At 43.4% G+C, this 24,504-nt stretch overlaps 2 protein-coding genes across 2 annotated transcripts in view; one reads left to right on the top strand and one right to left on the bottom strand.

The window, feature by feature from the left end:
* The window catches only part of LOC121679904 (formin-binding protein 1), a 72,217-nt gene extending 62,761 nt beyond the window's left edge, over nt 1–9,456 (bottom strand). Inside the window, exon 1 of the transcript XR_006021465.1 lies at nt 9,076–9,456. The gene's annotated coding sequence lies outside the window, so the exon portion shown is untranslated. The remainder of the gene's footprint in view (nt 1–9,075) is intronic.
* The window catches only part of LOC121679906, a 14,458-nt gene extending 863 nt beyond the window's left edge, over nt 1–13,595 (top strand). Inside the window, exons 2-4 of the mRNA XM_042058966.1 lie at nt 12,368–12,488; nt 12,562–12,615; nt 12,744–13,595. Coding sequence (XP_041914900.1) covers nt 12,431–12,488; nt 12,562–12,615; nt 12,744–13,459 — 828 coding nt within the window. The 5' untranslated portion in view covers nt 12,368–12,430 and the 3' untranslated portion in view covers nt 13,460–13,595. The remainder of the gene's footprint in view (nt 1–12,367; nt 12,489–12,561; nt 12,616–12,743) is intronic.
* Nucleotides 13,596–24,504: the final 10,909 nt, after the last annotated feature.

Genomic DNA, 24,504 nt, shown 5'->3' on the forward strand with positions numbered 1-24,504 from the left:
CAGACTACTGCAAGGTGTTGAGAAGTGTCACTTCTGTCTTTTATGTACATCACATCACATTGTCCTCTAACCAGGATTCTGACCCACACAACTCCTGATTGCATTTTGAAAAATCTATTAAAAAATGGAACCTCGACAGATAAGCAGAAACGAAAACCGAAATTTAAAAATGATTTCTTTACATTTATTTTGGTTCTACCTATCAATTAATAGACACAACAGCGCCTTTATCATTGCAAACAAGGACAAGTACATATGGACAAGTTTGTCACCTATTTTGAAACTCTCAAAACTCTCCCAGTTCCTTTAATTAGCTGCTCTACTGTACATTGATCTGCATACATGACCTTAGTATTTCAATGCATTTGTCTATGGATCAAGGTAAATAAATATTATCTTATTGAATGTTCAGTGAAGGCTTAGAGCAGACTACTCCTGAAACATTTTTTTCACATTTTGGAATCAAAATGAGGAATCGATACGAACCAGAATCAATAAGCAAAATTGGAACCGGAATTGGAATCGATAACATTTGAACGATACCCAGCTGTACAGTAAATGTTAGTTTAGCTTCAGGGCATTTTTTGCTGTGACATTATTGAACCACTCCACAGTAATACTAATTATCTGGTGTCACCTGTATCTTAATAACCTATAATTTTATATAGCCCTGTTTCTTTTCTGTCACCTGAACTTAACATGTAACATGTACCACTGTACGCTACTTACAGGAGTAAAACCCACTGTGATACAGGCATTTCTGATGGGAGGGCAAGCAGCTCTTATCATTAAATCAGAACCATAAGGATGATTAAACAGGGTCTTCATGGCAAGTCATTTATGGCAATGAAATGAGAAATGAATAACATGGCCAAAGCAAGAGTGATAAAAAAAATGGAATTCGTAGGCGTTCTGTTGTCCACTCAGGACGAAAGTTTCCCTCAACCCCCAGTGTCTGGGCTGTGGGCTTGTTTTGTGGTCTGTAGCAACAATAGAGCACCACTGAAATAGAATGGGGGCATTATTTATTTCGTTTTGGGACAGCAGTGCCTGGCTACGTAAAGGGATGCTACATATCAGAAGTTCATTGCCACATTTTCCTAAACTCTCTTTTGTGTAACACACACACACACACACACACACACACACACACACACACACACACACACACACACACACACACACACACACACACACCTTGAGTAGTAAAAAGCCCTACAACTACTTGCCACTCATCATTGACTGCCTACAGGCGATATCACAGAAATAAGCTCACCATATCTTCCCATGTATCTACACTTAATTGTACCCTTTGTTCCAGACATGCCAGTGTGACCTCCCTCCCTTCCAACACCCCACTGGTGTATCCATTCCCTCTGGTCACTCACACAGAGGTGGCAGCAGCACTTCTGGCTGCCCCACTGCCTGTCCTGAGTCCTCCTCCATGCTGTGGCCATGGTGAGCACATGGGAACGAGGAGCCTCACGGGGGCTGCATGCCCTCCTACTCAGTGAGAGTTCACAGCACTCCAATAACCTCTTAGCATGCTTCATTAGCTCTGTCTGTCCATCCCTCCATCTCTCTCTCTCTCTCTCTCTCTCTCTCTCTCTCTCTCTCTCTCTCTCATTCTCCCTCATCCTCTCTTCCTTTGTTTCTCACCCACTACTCCCTCTTCCACGCATGCTCTCTCACTCGTTCCTCTCTAGTTTTATCCCTTCCTGCCCTTCTCTGTCAATCTTTGCTCTCTTTCTTTCTTTTGCCCTCTTTCTGTCTCTTTTCTTTTTCTCTTTTCTGCCACTCACGAATGATTCTATTGTTCCTTTCCCTCAAACCCACTTGTTTTCTTCCCTCTCTTTCATTCTTTTTCTTCTCTTTCTCTCTCTCCCTCTCTGACCCTCATCCCACTGAGAAACAATCACATGTTTCGCCACACTTGACTTCCTCTTTGAATGGAAGCATTTGTGTAAAGAGTCTCTGAGAGAGAGAGAGAGAGAGAGAGAGGGAGAGAGAGGGAGAGGGGGGGGAGATTGACAGAGAGAGAGGGGGCCTTGAAGCACACACACACACACACACACACACCCCTACATACACACTACACACAAAACTTAATGTGCAGATACCATCATTACAACATGCCTTCTAGACAAAACTAACAAACAGAAGCTGCTTGTTTTTTTTATTGTTTTCCAAACTGTTTACTTACGCAATTAAAGAACAATTGGCATATTTTACATTGCCGTTACATAACCCTTAGAGCCTGGTACTTACCCAGAAAATCCAGCTGACAGTCGCACATGCTCACAACAATACAACCAAGAAAGAAACAAACAAACGGACAGACAGACTGAACACCAGGAAGGCACAGCACTGAGGCAGTAGCTTTAACATAACTGGATAACGTCACCAGTGAATAGCGCTTCACCTGAAAGTAAGTGAACAGGGTCTTACAACATATAACACAACCGAGGATGTGACTCTGAGTGACTATTGCACATACTCATATTCACATTTAAGTGAGGGTATAAACTAATGTTCATGGCGTAACAACTTGTTTGTAACTGCCAAACTGTTTTAGAGCAGACAACAGAGTTGTTGGACTAACTTCGACTATGATGTCATTCTATTAACTTGCATTTGAAAGTGAGCATTGGGACAGAGATGTAGGTTAGATCGATTTAGTCAGCTCTCTGATGCAGACTGATCAATAATTTCTGTGTGTGTTTGTCTGTGTGTGTGTGTGTGTGTGTGTGTGTGTGTGTGTGTGTGTGTGTGTGTGTGTGTGTGTTAAATAGGCCGCTGCATTCAGTGAGTCTAGCTATCAGGTTGTCTGTACTAATCCAGAACATAGACTGCTATTCAATATTAATATACACTGCAGTAAGATCTCAACTAGTGTATGTAATGTGGGTGCTGATACAATAAATAGTCTCACATATCCCGGAACAGTGTGTGTGTGTGTGTACGTGCATCAGTGTGTGATTAAAAAAAAACACTCTTCTCTCTCTCTCTCTCTCTCTCTCTCACTCTCTCTCTCTCTCTCTCTCTCTCTCTCTCTCTCCATCCCAAAAAACATTCCTCACCTTTGCATGCTTTACATGCCTGCTTAAAAAACAACCCAAACCATTCATTTAACCAAGAGGTTCCATTCCAGAGCACACCACAAGTACTCTAGACACACACACACAGTTGTTTAATATTTAAAAATACAAGCACACGGAAACACACACGCTAAGAACTGACCACATTTCCTGTCAAAAAGCAAGATATAAATAAACCGATAAGACTGAAGATGTATGTGATAATTTGTAGCACATTAAATAAAACCATTATTTAATCCTGCATCCTTTCATGTCCGCCTCAAATGTCTTGTCTCTTCCACTGGGCCTACAGACACTTAAAATGAACAGCTCAGCCCCTGTTGATATATTGAGAGACCCAACGAGTGTGTGTGTGTGTGTGTGTGTGTGTGTGTGTGTGTGTGTGTGTGTGTGTGTTTTCAATCATACATGCTGGAGTTCCAAAACCCACCCCAACTCAACTTAGTGTGGAACTTTAACAACTTTTTTGTTTAACCCTCATCATCACAGGGTAACACGCAAGGTCATTGCTACAAAACACTTGCAAACACTTAAGATGCCTCTTGGGGAAAAACAAAACGTGTGCGCGTGTGTGTGCATTTTTACATCTGGAGAGATACTGAACATATGAAGAGGTGGCAGAGGTTCCATGTAATGACACTTCAGAGAGAAAGAACCACGGTGACATCACTTCCCGTAGAGCTACTTCCTTCCTGAAACATTTATAGGAAGAGCACGCTAAAGATACAGACAGAGATACATGGGGTGCCAGATAAGGCAGAGCCGGCAAGGCTGGAAATGGTGAAATATTACTTTTTAATACTTTTATTAAGACAGACTCCCACAGGTTCTTACACCCCTTCATTTCGTAACTGTTCCTCAGAAGTGTACATTCAGATCTGTCAATTCAGACCTATCTGGCCCCGCCCCCTCTCCACACACGGTCCACCTACTACTAGCCGCTGAAGCTAACACGTTCAGTTGTGTCTTTTATGAAGACTTGTCCCGGCCCCCCAGGTAGATCATACGCACATTTTCACAAGGTTAAAAACTTGTTTGATGGTTTTTAAAGGAATACTGCAATGAAAAGGCCAAAAAGGGAAGCGTGGTTTATTCCCCCTGCTATTCGTGTACATATATGTGTGAATGTGTGTGTGCACTGTGCATGTGTATCTGTTTGTTGAAACTGAGTGCAGGGTGCAATTGTAAAAGTCTTCATTGATGGATAATACAGGTACTTTACACACACACATACACACACACACAGAGAGAGAGAGAGAGAGAGAGCAAGAGAAAAAAAAGAAAGAGAAAGAGAGAGAGAAAGAGAGAGAAAAACACTTGAGAAACCCTCTGTTGTTTGAGTCGTGTAAAGAGCAGGTTGGAAGCAGATGCACAGCCCCACACAGACACCCAGAGTGGGCTGGCGAGGTCTGGCAGGAAGACAACTTCTGATTCCCAGAATGTGTCGACCGACATAAAAGGCAGTTTGCTTCTTGCCTCCCTCTCTCCCTCCTTCCCGCACTTCCTCCTTCCCTCTCTCTCTCTCTCTCTCTCTCTCTCTCTCTCTCTCTCTCTCTCTCTCTCTCTCTCTCTCTCTCTCTCTCTCTCTCTCTCTCTGTACCTGAGTAGCTGATTACAAGTCTTCAGCAGTTCCAGGCAGAAAATGACACTGGAGGGCTCAGGGGTTCAAGTGTGTGTGTGTGTGTCTGAGTGTGTGTGTGTGTGTCTGAGTGTGTGTGTGTGTGTGTGTGTGTCTGAGTGTGCGTGTGTGTGTGTGTGTGCGTATCTGTGACAGAAAAGGAATAATATCCCCACCGAGACACTCTTTCGGAGGAAAAGAGAAAAAAATGTTTTAACCACCTCCAGACCTGCTGACGTGCATATGTAGGCACACACACACACACACACACACACACACACACACACACACACACACACACACACACACAATCATCTCTTTTCTCCTCCTGGGAGTTGAATATAGGGCACCCAGTGCAGATCAGCAAAGGACAAACACAAGGGCAAAGAGACAGAGTAAGAAAGAAGAAGGAAAGAAAGAAAGAGAGCAGAGAAAGAGAGAAGAGAGAGAGAGAGTCCTATCATTCCCGCAGTTTAGAGCCTCTGTAACGATCTGGGAGAACTGCGATCAGAGGCAGTGGTCGGCGGCAGTGCTCGGGTCACGCCTTTCCTGTCAGCCTCCAGCTCTGACTCAAAACGTCCAGATGATTCGCAGTGTGACTCACTCAACACTCTGGAGCGACTCCCGTGGTGAGCCCATCCATCTGAATGACTCCTGCCGGGAACGCAGCGTTCTGACAAGAGCCCCCCACCTGATTAAGCTTCTGTGATTCAAGCGGCGCTCAGATACATGCACCCTGTGATTCACTTGTTGAAAATGGCGGAGGGGAGTGTGTGTGTGTGTGTGTGTGTGTGTGTGTGTGTGTGTGTGTGTGTGTGTGTGTGTGTGTGTGTGTCGTAGCAGGTGCTTATTAAAGTGTCATAAAAGTTGGCTCTGTGAGCTGCAATCTGCATTTTTCCCAACCAGAGGTGGCTAAATTGTGTGTGTCAGAGAAAGACAAAGCGAGAGAGAGAGAGAGCACACACACATGCACGTGAGTCAGAGAGGGACACTTCAACGCGCATGGTGACACAGTAAGGACCATACTTAAACTGGGGGTCTGAATGAATGAGTGAGTGGGTGCATGTGTGTCCTGTGTGTTGTGTGTGTCTATATCCTCTTTGGCTGAGTGAATAACACCTCAAGAATGTTTGAGCCTTTGTACAGGTCCCTTTGCCAGACCAGTAATCCAACCCACAATAACATACTAACACTCTCATGATAACACACACACACACACAGACACACGCACACACACACACACACACACACACACACACACACACACACACACACACACACACACACCTAGACACAAGACAAAAACATATGCAAGCCCTATTTTCTCCTATAGCTGTATGATCAAAGTGAGATACACCAGAACCCAACACAACAAAGGGGAAATACATATGTATGATAATGAGTCTCTACACTGACCTCCATGAAAGGGAAAGTTCTCCAGTCACCATGAAAAACTTCAGTAAGCTGCTCTGAATGTAACCACAACTACCACCTACTGAAGCACCCTCCGGGAATACAAAGAGTTCCGCAATTTAGACAGAGGAACATCCTAGTAGAAAGTAAAAGCGACCCTCTGTGAGCAGAAATTGTGTGAAGCCATTTCACATCTTAAACAAACCACAAACAATATGATTCCAGATTCAAGATTCAAGAAGTTTTAATGGCATTTCTACATTTTCATGCAGAAGCAAAATTTAGTAGTCAGGTCCCAGTTGATTAAACAAAGCACCCCCCCCCCCCCATAAATAGAAATAGAAATAGTAAACAAATCTAAGAAATTCATTATGGAAGGAAGAAATATCTATATGAGGAGAAAGGTCATAGAAACCAAGCAAAATTACAGGTAATAGAATTTCTGAAAAGATGTTTACAGCCACTGAAGACAGCAAAGGAAATATAAAAATATTATCCCAAGGCCACTGTGATACACGATACACAATAGACAGACAGACACACACACACACACACACACACACACACACACACACACACACACACCTGGTAGGGTAGGGAGGATATCAGCATAGCAACACAAAGCCTTATCATGTTTTTATAATCACTTTTTTAAACCCTACTCCCCTGAAATCCTATGTTTTTACAGAAAACATCATGAGAACAGCACCTGATCACACACACACACACACACACAGAAACATTCCCAGAACTACTCCAACATTCAAAGACACACACTCATTCACACATTAACATAAACACACACAAGTGCATGACACATTTTCATTCAAACAGGTTTTCCAACTGAATGTTGGAATGGTCAACATATCTCCTTTTTCATTCTGCCTTGAAACAGGGAGGGAAGTAGACATGAACTGTAGAACTCTGTCATACATGGCATCTTCATGATGGAGTGTGCTACTTTGCATTATGTGGGGAGGTCTGCATAAATGTGTGTGTGTGTGTGTGTGTGTGTGTGTGTGTGTTCAGTGACTGTGCTGTTTTCACACAGTTGTGTGGGTGAAATATGGCGTCAGCGCTGTGGAATGTCTGATGCCCTAAACCTTTTTTTTCCCTCTCCTCTCTTATCCCTAACGTCTCCTCATCTCCTCTTCCGACCTGGATTTGTTTTTCTCATTTCATTTTTTTTTTTTTACTTTTTCTTTCACCTCACTGCTGTCTCTCTATCTTTATTCCTCTCCCAGTCTGTTTCATTTTCTTTACTTCATTGTCCTCACTTACCACATTTCCCTCACAATTCTCTTCTCTTCTTTTTTTCTAGCATATTCTCTCTATTCCCTGTTCTCTATTCCATCTTTTGTTCTCTATTCCAGCTCTGGTAACAAGTCATCATAATGCACTTGTGTGGTTGCCTCTAGGCCGATTGGGCCGGGTAGGGCTGGGCTGGGCTGGGTCAGTGCCAGTGGCCACTGCTGGTCTAGCTGCGAGATGGAGAGCCTGGTGGAAGTGACGCATTGGACAGGCTTCCCCTCTCACCCTGAAAATAAACACACCGGGATATCCATCCCACACTCTGTATGTGTGTGCGTGTGTGTGTGTGTGTGTGTGTGTGTGTGTTTTTTTTGCACTTGTATGCTTGTTATGTGCCTGTCCCTTCTGTGTCTGGTTACTGTTCTACCACTCCTAGATCAGAAAACACAAAACCACCATCAATACCGACCAATCACAGACCAGCATGCACCCTCCTCAATCCACCACCAGCCAATCAAAGCTAAACATTTACTAATGGCAACAGTCAATACCAGTCCCTCTCCCTGCACCTCAGAATCATTCCCCTGAGGAAATCCATCTACCTCCACACAGCAACTCTTCTCTTAAGCAACTCCCACCCTACCATCCCTGTACTTGCTGTACACTGTTGGTGTTGTGCTAGGGTTACAGACGTCAAGGTGGAACACAATGTCATGTGCCCTACAATTGCAGAAACTGATAGCAATTATGCTTTGATTCCACAGCCCTGCTTGAATATCTGTAGCCTACCGTTTATCGCTGGATGTCTCTAGTCGCAGGGTTGCAGGAAATGTCCTATGTCGCAGGGTTGCAGGCAATAGTTAGAGAGCAGGTTATCATATATATATGATATATATATATATATATTCCGTGTTTGTGCAACCCTCAGGTTATGCCTGACACATGGGCACTGTAGGCCTATTCATGATCGGCACCGTCTCCATTTAGCTTAGAACGCCTGAAACCTGCGGCATATGCTCTAGCTCCGAGGCAATCTCGAAATTGCATCCGATTGATCTGGTGGATTAGCGTGCAGGCGTTTCGTAGCTAGTGTCAGCTCACTGTTCGGAGAAGAACTCATGCAATAGCAGCCACCAGACACTATTTTGCAAACAATACACAGATGTTCCGCAGAGAACGCCATAAGGACAAGATATTCGTTGTTGTTAAATTGTTCAAAGGACATACTGAGGGAGGGTCTGTATCCGTAGCGCAAGCTACGTTATAACACATGCGATATAATGGATGTAGCTACAGCAATGTAACGTAACGTTAGCCTAATTAACAAAGCAGTCTGTTCTAACTTAACGGAGTAGGCTATGGTCGTTAAATATTGTTGAAGATCGTCTGAGGTGGGTCTGCGGAACAATATTTGTGTAACTGTAATATGCTACAACAAGAACGTTAGGTGCCAAATGGAGAGAAAACAACTGCAGGTCCGACGTGCCGCATGCACTCCAGGCATAGCGGAATTAATTCAGGAACCGATAGAGCTGGTGGTGGTGTCGTAGCCTGTTAATCTCCTTCCACCCCTTCTTTGCAAAGCAACCCACAGCGGCCGTTGAGCGATGCCTGAGCGCAATCACATCACGGCGCTGGTAATACCACAGAAACAGCACTAACACAGAGAATAACGAAAAACGACACGGCACTTACCCATAGCTCGGTACCCCAGCTCATGGTTCCAGAACGGACCCCTCGTGATAATCCACGATTCAGACAGCGTTGTCAAACCAGCAGCTAAACACGGCAGCGGGAAATCTCTCTGTTCCCCTCGAGTCTCTCCGTGTGGTATGCGAGTGGGTGTGTATCTCTAAAACAAGCGCGTTTTCCCCCTCTCTTGTTCTGTCTCTTCTTCCTGTACGTCGTTATATGGCCTATGGGAGTGCAATAATCGCTGGCTGTTTTCACGACTTCACCACCTCATTGTATCTTCCGCAAAGTGGGCAGAAGCCGAAGCTCTGCCTTCACATAGACACACACGAATAGCTGGAGTCTGTAACACACACACACACGGGACGCTGCAGGGTGCACGGTTGTGTCGCGCAGACGCGCTCTCGGTCTACGACGATGACAGCTGCACAGGCGGGAGCGAGCACACCATGGTACGAGGGAGGGAGGGAGGAAGATGGACTGTTATAGGGAGACTGAGAGATAGTATTGATTTGGATGGAATCATGGCATTGATGGAAATAATGTGCCAGCTGACTTTTTATGTTTTTCACTGCATGGTTCTCGTCTAACATGCTGTCGATTTGCATCTGTCTAGCCTGCAAATTATGACAACAACCCCCCCCCCCCAACCCCCCACCACCACCACCACCACCACACACACACACACACACACACTCACACACACGCACCTGTATTATAAGCAGCAGAATAACACCTATGTAAATAACCTGTTGCCGCTTCAATTTAACACAAATAAACACTTCCATCTAGTGGGGAAAATAATTATTACATTCTTTTTTCAATGAATACAATGTGGACTTCTACCATCCCACACCAGTTATGAGTTTATCCAATAGCGCTGACCTCAGTTATGATTTAAGTGCTTTGAAAGAGCTGTAATGTAAAGACAGGTCAAACTTTATCACCTTTTCAACTATTTGCCACCATGGACCCAATACTCCACCACCGATGTATGTACGGCACTGAGCAGGACTAATGCACGTAAGGCTGCTGGTCCTGATGGTAGCCCCAGACGCATCCTCAGGACCTGTGCAGTGCAGCTGACTGAGGTTTGGACTGAGATATTTAATCTGTCATTAGCCCAGGCAGTTGTCCCCGCGTGCTTTGAAATCACCTCCATCGTGCCAGTACCAACACAACATGCAACAAGCCTCAATAACTTCCGTCCAGTTGCACTTACCCCCATCATCATGAAGGGCTTCGAAAGGCTGGTCCTGGCCAACCTCAAAACCTGCTTACCGCCCTCACTGGACCCCTTCCAATTTGGCTACCATCAGAACAGGAGCACAGAGGATGCTATCTCTACAGCACATGACTCTGCCCTGTCCCACCTTATAGAAACACTGAGAATGCTGTTTTTAGTTCAGCATTCAACACCATCATCCCCTCCAAACTGATCACCAAACTCAGTGAACTGGGCATCAATACCTCCCTCTGTAACTGGATTCTGGACTTCCTAACCAACAGACCTCAGTCTGTTAGGTTAGATAACCAAACCTCCTCAACCATCACCCTGAACACCGGCGTATCACAGGGATCCCTCTTCACTTACAACTGCACACCTGTACATGCCCCTAACACCATTGTGAAGTTTGCAGACGACACGCAACAACGATAAGATGGCCTACAGGGAGGAGGTCCAGCACCTAACATCGTGGTGCACTGACACCAGCCTGGCTCTCAACACCAAGAAGACCAAAAGAGCTCATTGTGGACTTCAGGAAGTCTAAAGCTAGCACATCAACGGGACTGATGCAGAGCCTGTCACCAGCTTCAAGTTTCTGGGTGTCCATATATCTGAGGACCTCTCTTGGACCCATACCCTGATCAAGAAGGCTCACCAGCATCTCTTCTCCCCCAAGCTTCTTCCCTGCGGCTGTCAACACCCCCCCACCCCCGGCCCGTTAATACACTGCATATATCTATATTATTCTTACCACTCTTATAATGTTACTGCTACTACACTGCATATATTTATATTTGATTTATATTACTGTAAACCACCTTCTAACTGTATATACTGTCTACACTGCACTATATATCTTGTCCTGTATGCACCACCTGTGTATACTTTATCACATTGCACTTTTCTGCTTTTTTGCACTTCTGGTTAGAGTTGCAGTTGATTCCACTGTTGCGAAGCCTGCTTGTTGTCAGTTCAATCATTGTTTACATTGATTGATTACGGTGATTACATTTTTTTACCAGATCTACTTCATAGGAGCCCCAATGTACAGAATGAACAGCCCCTTGCTAGCCAATCAGAAAATATAAATTTTCTTGTCTCTTGTGGATACGTTTTCAATATGCCTTGTAGTTTCTTTTAATGGTTGGTTATAGTGTGGGTATTTTTGTATTTTCAATTTAGGCTACTAATTGCTTGTTTTTTAATGAAATATATTTTTCACATCAGTATTTTTTTTGTTACATTTCATCAGCCAGTATTTGTAGTTTGTAACAAAATAGTTTTTTGATTGTATTTGGGCCCACCTCTGTAATATGAGACTTTCCACTGGTTTAGGTAGGCTAGCCTATGCAAAACCATAGATATATAAACCATAGGGGAGCGCGGGGCACAAAGTAACGCGGGGTTAAATGTAACACAGACTATTTCCCTAGTTGCAGGGGGTTGATCGAGGCATGCTATTGGTCAGTTAATCACTCAAATGATTTTAGAATTATTTAGCCATAACCAAAAAGTGTTACTTTGTGCCCCGCGCTCCCCTAACTCGCAAGATAATTAACTAATGACATCCAAGATGAACAGGTGAATATTTTAACACGTGGAAAGTCCCAAAACTATCACAACCCTGCAGAACACTAAGTAACTCATACCAATGAGGAAAAGAGTCTTGATCATCACATCATGAGTTTTTACCAGCACATGTAATGTCTCTGGCCCAAGCCCTTCCTCAGACACAGTCAAGAAAACATTAAATCAGTTTGGGTGCAGTATTGTGCAATGACGCCTATTATTAGGCCTATTATTATTATTATTATTATTATATGCTTGATATACTAGCCTACATGTTCTATTTAAATACAATACAAAAACTGACCATATACAGTGGAGTTTAGGGCCTGTTTTAAAGTTTTCAGTTGGTTTTTCAACATCAAAAAGGGAATAGCCACAGCCCGTAACTATGGCAACAGCTAGGCCTCTTTCAAGCTCTGAACATTCTGAATTCTAAATTCTAAATTCTATGCAAAGTAGAATGTTCATGTTTGAAAAATTCTCTCATTCATTCACAAGGCAATCTTTAACACAGATGTCACTTGCTGAGAGATACACTGTGATTTGTAATGTGAGATTACCATGAATTTTCAATATAATTACTCCAACTATACTCAAGATGGCTTTCACCAAGATCAAGGTATTATTTCATTTTTTTGGTGAAATACCATGTGATTCAGTCAATGAATTAATCTATTTTTTCCTTCTTTTAGGTGTACAGCACATCCTTACCAATCAGGCAGGAGGCATCTATTTCCAAGGTGTGGGTAAGTGTTGGTTCTTTTTTTCTACATAAAAAATATCTAAATAATGTTGACATTATTTTTGTTCACCACAATAGTTTATTGAATATAATTTTGAATCCTCATCACATGTACCATTTGTCCCCTAATAGCCCCTACTCCTGGCTCTGGAGTCATCAATCAGCCAGTGATTTGGCCAGAGTATGGATATCAGCCCCAGCAAAACCATGGGCTGTTCGGCAACCCCACTGCTCTGCCGCAGTTCCTGCCTGTCACCGAGATCCCAGTCTTCTACCCTAACCCTTCTCAGGGATACCAAGGGATACCCCTCCAGGATGGATCTGTAGCCTTCGATCCCTTGCCACAAAGCCCTGTGATGTTTGTGGATCCTAGTGGTCAACAGCGTGGCATTTCTGTGACCTTCCATCCACAGCTGCAAGCGCCCCTTGTGGCTATGGGTGGTGCAGGCCCACAGTATAGTGTCCCTGTGCCCTATGGTCCACACATCCAAGCCCCCATCATGTATGTGGATGCCAACAGGCAGCAGCGTGGTACTGCTGTGCCTTTCGACCTACAGTTGCAGGCACCCTTCATGTTGGTGGACAACGGAGGCCTACCTCATGGCACCTCTATGCCCTCTGATCCATATCTACAAACACCCTTGACGCCGATGGATTCCACTGGCTTACAGCAAGGCACCACTGTGCCCTTCAATCCAGTGCCAGCACCAAGCGAACTTGCTCAGCTCATCAGCATGCCACAGCTGCCATCAATTGAGGAGCTGGCTGCTGGACTGAGCACCACTGGACTGATGAGACCAGCCCCAATGGCAAAGCTTCCATTTTTACACAGTATTAATTTAACATAAATAATCTGAAAATGAGCGGGGAAAAGTCATTCTCGCTAGGTGCGCTAGGTGAAATGGAGAATCATTTGGAGTCATATTAAAGGGATAAGATATGGAGTTGTAGAGGAAATACGCTATTAAATCACTTTATGTTTTATGGATATGAAGTTCGCACTTCTTTTCAGGAGTTGATACCTGCGTTTCTGTGCTACAGCATCCATCAATGATTCTCTGTGACTCTGACTACACTGTATTTTTGATTGTGTGTGTGTGTGCGTGTGTGTGCGATATGGCTGCAGTAGTGTGTGTCAGGATTACCTGCACATCTGTATGAATATCCAGCAGCAGAACCTGTTCTCTCTCCCTTGGACCCTCAGGCCTTCCGACCCTCCCTCCTTATCTCTTTCTTTCTTTTATCCCCCATCCTCCCCTACTCTCTCACTCTCTCTCTCTCCATCTCTTTCTAAATCCCCCTCTCACCTGATAAGACTAACCTGTTTTCTGATTACAGCAGTGGGGGTAGCCCAGGCCAACAGCAGCATCCAGCAGCCAAACAACCTCTTCTCTAGCCTGGCGGGCCATCTTATATCATTGAAATGTATAGTCTGGAATCGACCCATTCACCTCACTTAATCCAAGGGGCGGGCAGAGAATTGTCTTTCAAACTGCCTAGGCATGCAATAGGCCAGCGCTACGACCAATCAGAACAAAGAGCAGGATGACGTGGCCAGAGCGACGAAAACAGTGAACGGGGAATGACTTAAGTGCATTGTGTTGCTCAACTTTCAAAGAAAAGCCAAGTCCAACTCCTCCAAAGTTGACGCCAATGCCGATTCAAACAACCGCTCTTCGTTCGCCATAGCCACCTTCCTTGTTGTTCACCATCGCAGGACTGTCGTCACCCTGTTAAGCCCGCCTTAAGACTCTAACAAAATAGAGCGCTGTGATTGGATGACGTCCACGGCGTCAGCCAATAGAAATCACTATGGTTTGCTACTAGACGTACAGGCTGAGGAAATTAATTTGCCGCTGCTAGGGTGCGTCTAGATTTCTAGGCTATCTCTTCTCTCTACATACAGTGGAAACTTGATAATTACCTTTGAAATCTCTGTAAATGTGTGTTGTGAATAATACATTCATGTTTGGTCTTGAATTAATACTCGTACTGTGAGCAACAGTCTGATCATGGTTTCATTACAATTTAATGTATCTGTGCATAGATGTAGACTAAGAACTACACTGTAGTCTAAAGGTATGATAACACCTGGGCCACACCCATCCCTCTCAGATAACAGAGGCCCTGATGAGTCGGGGGTAGCCCAAGTCATTGATAAAAGAGAAGAATGTTCTCAACTACAGTAGCTCTCTTCTTTTGATCTTGACGCTGGTGGTTTGGCTCTTCCCCTCTGCCTCCAGCTTGGACTGGCCTGATCCATCTCTCTCTCACTCTCTTTCTCCTTCTCTTTCATTCTATCTTCCTCTCATTCCCTCTATCTTTCTATCCTTTAATATGGGTTTGTAGTCTCATGAATTTGGTATACTGTTTCATCTGGTGTATCTTATTATTTTGTTAAGCTTAAAGCAACACCGTTGAACTTTCCCTCTGTCGCACGCACGCTATTTGTTTATCCAGCACCGGCTTTGCAAATAACAATGTCCACAGACAAGGTAGAATATGTTGCATGATTTATGAAAGTATGATGTATCAATGAATTATTATGAAGTATTATGAAAGTATGATGCATCAAACGCAAGTCAAATTTGTAGTTTCTTATGTCATTCCATCGAACTACAGATCCGCTACCCGATCTGGCAAACTTACATAGTGCGGTTATAGCCGATAGAGGGCTGCGAAGCGAATGCAGAAGTGCCGTTCACCCTGTTACAAGTTAATGAACCTCTGAAACGATTTTGGAAACATTATTTTAAGGTACAAAAAAATCTTTGGTGTTGCTTTAAGTTGTGTTTTGGTAAGCTTCCTTTGTTCCTTTGTTTGCTACATTGTTACTTTACTTTGTTACAGTAGACTATGTGAGTTTACTTTTACATTTAACTGAAGTGATATTGGTTACATTTACCTTTTAAGGCATAGTGCCAAATAAATTGTAAAATTTGCCTACCATTCGTATACTTCAATTCTCGTAGTATGCCATGCCATGCTCTACTATAGCTGATAAACTAGTTACTTGGAAATTGATTTGAGATACAAATTATTAATTAAATGGAGTCAGATTAAACGAGTTTGTACTAATAACAGTTACCAATTAATTATCTACCAGTGTCTCTATTGTTCAGACACGCGATCAACAGGAGAACAGCCCAACATACTTCTCATTCCATGTGAGAGGTGCTGTGGGCCTGCTCTCTCTTTCAAGTGCGGATAGCCCAACGTGTTTCATCCTCCTGCGGCTTTTTTCCTCCAAATCTTAGTGTTTCACCGGTCGAAGCGATTTTGGTGAAAAAAGTTGGAAAGTCTACATTAAACAATAATGAGTTTCCATATGAACAAGAACCATAAACATACAAACCATAGCTCTCTGTAATAGAATTAATTAATTAGGTGCAAGGTGAACAGATGAGTCTTTAAACACTTCTTGAAAATCCCAAGACTAGCCTACCACAAGAATGCAAAACATTAAGCAACTCATTCCACCTACGAGGAACCACTGAGAAAAGTCTTGTTCATCACAACAAGAATTTTTACCACCACATGTGATGTTTCAGGCCCAAGCCCTTCCATAGACATAGGCTAGTAAAAAAAAACATTAAATCAGTTTGGGTGCAGTAGGCTTATATTAAATCTAATATTTTATTTTATTATTATTATCAGATCTGCTTGATATGCCATGTAAATCTATATGCTCAACTTAAATACAATACGAAAAAACAATAATGTAGAGTGGAGTTTAGCATAGACATAATATACATAGACGCCGCATTGGCTGCTGGAAACAAGAAATGCGGCCGCCATCTTGGACCGGTCATACTCCTCGTTGCGTTGCAGCAGAAGACACAAGATGACAGCACTGTGCAGCATGTTCCTTCTCAAATCGGCGGACCATACTCGGGGGATTTACTTTTCACAAGTAAGATTTAACATAACCGTACTATTGGTTGTATTTTGTGAATAGAATATTACCAGAGAGCTGAGAAGGAGCAATCTGTGATATTACTGTATGAAAATCTAGCTAGGCTATGTTTACTCGGTGTTCACCCGGCTATGAACTGAGACTTGATAAGTCATATTCCATAACACTGACTTAGATTACAACTGACACAAGAAGGCTATTGTAGAAATAAATCATACTAGATTTGGCCGGCGAATTTTACACAAGTGGCATAGACTAGCCTATTGGGCAATCGCTAGCTGCTACTTGTAGCCTAAGTGTGTTGGTGTGTAGCCTGGTGTGTAGTGTGTAGCCTCACTATTTCCTGAATAAAGTAACTTTTCAATAGCTCAACTTCTTTATTTATCAAGTAGCTTAGCCAGACAAGCTACACTTTTCTTGTCATGTGAAATTAGCACAATTTAAAGTAGCTTCCTATGTAGTGAACTAGCCTACTGCTGTGTTTGTGTTAGGCTACTAATACATTTGACTGGGTTGTAGTTTTGTGTAGTGTTTTATTCATGGCAGAGTAACTGATAGTTTAGCTCACTAAAATTTCGAAGTAGCTTGCCCAACACTGTATTATTCACATGTCATTTACCCTAACAAGAATAAGATGCCTCTCAAATTCCTTTTCATTCATTTATTTATTTTGTATCTCTCCAGAACAACTGCCTTGTTCAAGAAGACTGAATGAACTGAACGGTCTCCTCACACCCCTGGAACTGAGGAAGGTGCTCTTCATTGCAGTACTGCAGGGCATCTGCTACACTGTGACTGAATGTTTGATTTATGAGCTCCACCTTCATCACCTGCATTCGCCACTCTGTGTCCTATTTTCCCATCGTCTGGTTGACTCAGTCCTCTTTTATGGAGTTTACCCAGTTTACTATGCCACCTGCCGTCTGAAGCACTTATGTTCTCAGACAAAGTGTACCCAAGCAATTTTAGCAAGGTGGGAACATACAAAATGACATGCACCAGTTGTCGAAATCATAGAACCAACTGCATGACGGTAACTCTGTCTTACTGAGCCTGTGAAGACACTCCCTGATTCTTTACTGATTGCAATGAACGGGTTGATCTTAGCAGTTTCTAAAATGTTTCTTAATTCCTTTTTATTTAATCTCTTCATTGGGGCTGGAACCTTTCTGTGAACTGTAAATAACAGATGCTGTTGATGAACCCATTGACACTGTACAAGTGACAAGTCACCTTTTTGTCTTGAATTGATGAACTGTTACACTTACTATGCCAAACCAATGTCTGTTTTTTAGGATCAGAAACAAACCTACAAACTTGCACTTTACAATATTTATGGAACTTGTCTAACAAATGCTGTTGATATTGAACCCAGTTACTCCATTTCCTTTATGCCACACCAATGTCTGTTCATCACTTTATTTTTGATGGCACTGAACTGAAAATGTTAATGGATTTTTTTCTGTAAATTTAACTCATTAAAACTTGTATCAAACCAGTTTTTGTCTATGCTGTCAAACGTGGATTAGTTATGTTCCCAGTTTTTATATTGGATGTCATCACTTTATAATATATCATATATCAGAATATTCTATTACTGTTAAGCCCACTATGAATATTAAAATACACACAACCATGTTTCCTGTATCATACAGCTTTTCTACTGGGAGGTTTACAACTTATTCTGAGTCAATTTACCCAAGTTTGTCACTAAACCACATAGGCCTACTTGGAATACCCCTCAGATGTCTGAATGGCACTGATCTCACTTTAAATGTTTATGGAACCTTTCTGTGGACTGTGAATAATGCTGTTGATGGAACTTTTCTGTCAACTGTGAACTATATTTAACTCATTAAACTTGTATCAAACTAGTTTTGTCTATGCTGTCAAACATGGATTATGTTCCCAGTTTTGATATCGGACGTCAGGTCACTTTATATCATATATCAGAATATTCTATTACTGTTAAACCCACTATGAATATTAAAATACGCTAAATCATGTGTCCTGTATCATAGCTACATGTATGACCTTTGCAGCAAAAAAAACCGCGTGAGAATCTGTTCGGTATTCAGTGAGATATGATTAATTAAGTGCGCTTACAGCTCATCTCACCGGCCAAACAGATTACACTGAGTGGAGTGGATGACCGGTCCAAGATGGCGGCTCCAAATCTCGTCAGCGCTAGTAAGGAGTAGCGGTCATTGCGGCGTCTATGTATATTATGTCTATGGAGTTTAGGGCCTGTTTTAAAGTTTGCAGTTAGAATCTAGTTTTTCAAAATCAAAAAGGGGATAGCCACAGCCCGTTACTATGGCAACAGCTAGGCCTCTTTCAAGCTCTGAACATTCTGAATTCTAAATTCTAAATTCTATGCAAAGTAGAATGTTCACGTTTGAAAAATTCTCTCAATCATTCACAAGGCAATCTACACAGATTTCACTTGCTGAGAGATACACTGTGATTTACATCGTGAGATTACCATGAATTTTCAATATAATTACTCCAACTATACCCAAGATGGCTTTCACCAAGATCAAGGTATTTTTAGGTCTTAAATTATTAAAATTTTTGGTGAAATACCATGTGATTCAGTCAATGAATTAATCTATTTTGTCCTTCTTTTAGGTATACAGCACATCCTTACCAATCAGGCAGGAGGCACCTATTTCCATGGTGTGGGTAAGTGATGGTTGTTATTCTACATAAAAAATATCTAAATAATGTTGACATTATTTTGTTTGAATCCTCATCACATGTACCATTTGTCCCCTAATAGCCCCTACTCCTGGCGCTGGAGTCATCAATCAGCCAGTGATTTGGCCAGAGTATGGATATCAGCCCCAGCAAAACCATGGGCTGTTCGGCAATCCCACTGCTCTGCCGCAATTCCTGCCTGTCACCGAGATCCCAGTCTCCTACCCTATCCCTCCTCGGGGATACCAAGGGATAACCCTCCAGGATGGATCTGTAGCCTTCGATCCCTTGCCACAAAGCCCTGTGATGTTTGTGGATCCTAGTGGTCAACAGCGTGGCACTTTTGTGACCTTCCATCCACAGCTGCAAGCACCCCTTGTGGCTATGGGTGGTGCAGGCCCACAGTATAGTGTCCCTGTACCCTATGGTCCACACATCCAAGCCCCCATCATATATGTGGATGCCAACAGGCAGCAGTGTGGTACTGCTGTGCCTTTCGACCTACAGTTGCAGGCACCCTTCATGTTGGTGGACAACGGAGGCCTACCTCATGGCAACTCTATGCCCCCTGATCCATATCTACAAACACCCTTGATGCCGATGGATTCCACTGGCTTAGTGCCCTTCAATCCAGTGCCAGCACCAAGCGAACTTGCTCAGCTCATCAGCATGCCGCAGTTGCCATCAATTGAGGAGCTGGCTGCTGGACTGAGCAGCACTGGCCTGATGAGACCAACCCCAATGGCAAAGCTTCCAGCCCAGGAGAGCCAGCAGGAGAGCCAGGCTCCCGCTGAAGTGGCCGTGTGTGCCCCAAGCGGTGTGACTACTGAGTCACTAAAGCCAGAGGAAAGCTCATCCACAGCAGTTGCAGAGGCCAAACAGGCACAGGCTGGCCAGCCAAACGTCAAGATTGAACCCCAGCAACCAGGCACCAGCGGTTCAAAGGACAGCCTGGTGGTCAAGCCCAAAAGTCAGGGTGACACCAAGATACAGCAGCTGCATGGTGCCATGGAGGACGCTGAGGCCAATCCTGCAGACACAAATGCCTCCCAACAGGTACTGAAGACTGCTCCGGTTGAGGTGGGCAAGGCAGAAGCCAAACTGCCCAAGAAACCAAGCAACAGCGTCCCAGAGAATGCTGATAGGCGCAAAGACAAGAAGAGAAAACGCAAGCATGGCAAGGGTGAGAAAGAGAGGAAGGAGAAACGGCACAAGAAGGCGACAAGCCTGATCGAGAAAACAACCAAGTCTGGTGATGGAGAGAAGGAGGGGCCAGACACCGACAGGAAAGCAGGCAGCTCAAAGGTGCCTGAAGATGAGGCAAAGGGTCAGCACAAGGACTCCTCCAAAAAGTCCACGAACAAGAAGGCCGACGAGATGCCCAATGGTCTGCAACCCATAAGCAATCTTGGAGAGCAGTTGAAGCGCTGTGCACAAGTCTTCTCTAGGCTCAGAGACGAGCTTCAGAAACTCAAGCACCTAAAACCAACTCCAAAGGAGGCTGCCAAGAAGTCTCAGGACTGGCCAAAACCAAGCAACGTGCCGGATCATGCACCTGCGCGCTCTAACGCTGACCAGCGACACCACCCAGCTCCCAGTCAAAGCAGGCCTTCCGCACCCGTACCAGAGAGAAGTGGCCAGAGACCACCAACACCTGCCCGCCAACTACACCCCTACAAGGTGCCCCACTTCTTCAAGAACCACGCCCATGGCAGGAGAGAAGATTGTCTACCTGAAGCCCGAGTACCCTGGCATGTTCCCCGTCACCCTCATCAACCGGCCACCCCCCGCTGCACCCCTGCGCTTCCACTGCCGGGAGTTCTCCGAGACCATCACCACCGAGAACCGCACCGAGAGAGAGGCCATGAAGCGCGAGGCCAAGTGGAAGAGGGACAAGGCCGCCAAGATCACACGCAGTGCCATGGACTGCAGTGTGCTGACCGACCGTAAGCACCTGCCACATGAGCTGTGGCCGAGGGAGGACACCTGGTGGGAGACCGGACTGGACGAAGGGGGGAAGTTTGATGAGTGTTTGATGCTCGACTGAAACAAAAGAAGAATTCTTATTTTTGTTTTATTAACTAAAAAGTATATTTATTGTCATGATTTCATTTTAATTTTTAATTTTTAATTTCTATAATTTAATAAAATTCAATTATTTTATTATTAAGTTATTTCTGACTTGAATTCATTGTTTCACATCACACATGGCACATGATGCTGCCACCTATACACAAAGAAATAAATTATATTTCCGAATAAAATCACCTAAAGAGAGAGCTTTCATGAGCATTTCACTGGGGTTATCAAGCAGACACACACACACACACACACACACACATACACACTTGCATACAGGCCTGCACAGTTACTAATGGTCATACAATTACATTGCATTCATATTCACAGACCAACTCTCAAAGAGAGGAATGTACACAGGCACGGAGTCTCACCAACACTGACACTTCCTAATAAAATCACTGAAAGAGTAGTCTTTGTGTGCATTTCACTGGGGTTATCGAGCAGGTACCTTTTTTCATCGGAGTTTCGCTGAATAAGATCCACAACACCTCCAGAAGGGTCAACAGTGGTGTCTGGCATCCCAGACCCATCCCCCTCCACACTCATGATGGTTCTCTACCAACAAATACCAACAAATTTGTTCATTTATAATCGATCAGCAACATAGCCAGACAAACCACAAGCCCTTGATGCAGGCACCCACAGATATCGAAAAATTCTTCATTCAGTCATCTTCATTGAAGTGAGATTTTGTAAAATCATAGAGTGCGGGCACAGCAAAAAAAATCTATGTATAATGCTATGCTATGTATAATCTCTGATTTATGTAAAAAACAACTTATATAATGCAAAAGTTTCTTTATAACGTACAATTCATTTATTGTTGGTGTGGACCGATTATGAGCCATTTATTTGACCGAAGGGCCCCATTCAGATATCAGGGGTGAATAACATAACCCATAGTATATGAGGGGCCCTATTAAGTAAGTAAGTAAGTAAGTAAGTAAGTATATACTCTTTTGATCCCGTGAGGGAAATTTGGTCTCTGCATTTATCCCAATCTGTGAATTAGTGAAACACACTCAGCACACAGTGAACACACAGTGAGGTGAAGCACACACTAATCCCGGCGCAGTGAGCTGCCTGCAACAACAGCGGCGCTTGGGGAGCAGTGAGGGGTTAGGTGCCTTGCTCAAGGGCACTTCAGCTGAGCCTACTAGTCGGAGTTCGAACCGGCAACCCTCTGGTTACAAGTCCGAAGCGCTAACCATGGCTGCCCCCCATATCACATAACATAACTTGTGTTTTTTCACTGAGGGTCCCTATTCAGATATCAGGGGTGGAGAACTTAGTAGTGACTTTACGCAGAGGCTTGAGCTTCAGGGCCCCCTGAGCCCTTGGGCCTAGTAATCCATCCCTGCCCCGCGGCCACTTTAACACATCCCACCATAACTAAGTTGGGATAGCTATTAGGCATAATTAGCCAATAAAATAACATGTATGACAGACACTTCAAAACAACAGGAAAGCTCAAACCAAAAGCAACACATAAGACTGATATGAATCATTTGGATATGGATACCCCCCCACCTCCCCAGATAAACACAACTTTCTTGTTTCCTGCAGGAAACACTTAAAACACTGAACACTTGTGGAGTATTAACACCCAAATAGTGAGGCAAATAGTTGGTGAGGCCAACTGCAGTTGGGAAGAAACTGACTTGGAGTTTGTACTGTGAGGTTTTGGTCCTGATGGATCCCACATTGAGCTCCAAATTCAAGTCACTAATGCTTGCATACAGAGTGATTGCTGGGTCTGCACCCACTTGCTCCCAAATAGGATAAAGGCTCATTCATGAGGTCACACACTGATGTTGGACGAGAAGGCCTGGTGATGATGATTAAGCAGTGGCTGTACAGAGAAGACTGACAGATTTAAATTTAATTTTAGCAGCTTGGAAGCCAGAGAATGTATGTTGGCTCAATGCCCAAATGTGCTGCCACATTCTTTATCATTTGCAAGTCATTTCACCTTGAAAATGCATTTTTTGGATTTTTATGAAATTACTTAAAGCAACACCAAAGAGTTTTTTGTACCTTAAAATAATGTTTCCAAAATGGTTTCAGTGGTTCATCAACTCGTAACAGGGTGAACGGCACTTCTGCATTCGCTTTTTGGCCCTCTATCGACTATAACTGCACTATGTAAGTTTGCCAGATCGGGTAGCGGATCTGTAGTTCGATGGAATGACATAAGAAACTACAAATTTGACGTGCTTCTGATGTCGCAATACATCATACTTTCATAAAATCATGCAACATACTCTACCTTGTCTGTGAACATGTTATTTGCAAAGCCAGTGCTGGATAAACAAATAGCATGCGTGCGACAGAGGAAAAGTGCTTTGGTGTTGCTTTAATTACTCAGAACTCTAATTTGTATTTTAGAGTATTTTGTATCAAAAGGTTTTTTTTCCCCATCCTTAGACATGCACACACACACACACACACACACACACACAGGGACGGGCATTATTTCCGATTCATATTTAATGTATAAAATAATATTTCTCAGTTGTTTTTCATGGGCTTTACAAAATGGTTAAATAAAAGTCCTAAATTACAGAAAATACTAACCTGGCAATAGCCAGATGAATTTCGCTCCGCCTAGCTCCACTCATCCATCTGGAACCGATCCATTGAAGTGTTGCTTCAGAAGGCTGGGCCTAATCAAAAAATGCTTGCATATGATTGAATAAGCCACTTGTCCATCATCTATTGACGTGCTACTTCAACCACTCACATCGAAGCCAACCCGTGACGCTAATAACAGACTCACAGTCGCTTCTACGCTATGTCACATCTATGAAACTCCCGCCCTGCGTCCTGATTGGCTAAACCATAAAGTTGGTTGGAGAAATCACTCTCAATGGAAGAGGTCCCAGATGGATGTGAGTGAAGCTAGGCGGAGCTAAGCGGAACAACATTCATTTGGCTAGGGTCAGGTTAAGAAAATACTGGACTTGGATAATTTTGTTTGAGTGAATAAAGAGTGCAATTCAGCAATATCTTTATTGGCCAAAATACTTTATTTGATTTATCAGTGAGGGAAATAAAGGGAAATAATAATCCAAAATAAAATAATAAAATAACTAATCAAACGGTAGTAATAATAATGGACACAGGTGTAGTCTTCTAATGCCTCATTGTTGCCATCCAGTCTTACAAATGGAGACAGGTGTTCGTCCTCTGCAA

This window comes from Alosa sapidissima, chromosome 13 (genome assembly GCF_018492685.1).
Source record: "Alosa sapidissima isolate fAloSap1 chromosome 13, fAloSap1.pri, whole genome shotgun sequence".
Taxonomy (NCBI): domain Eukaryota; kingdom Metazoa; phylum Chordata; class Actinopteri; order Clupeiformes; family Clupeidae; genus Alosa; species Alosa sapidissima.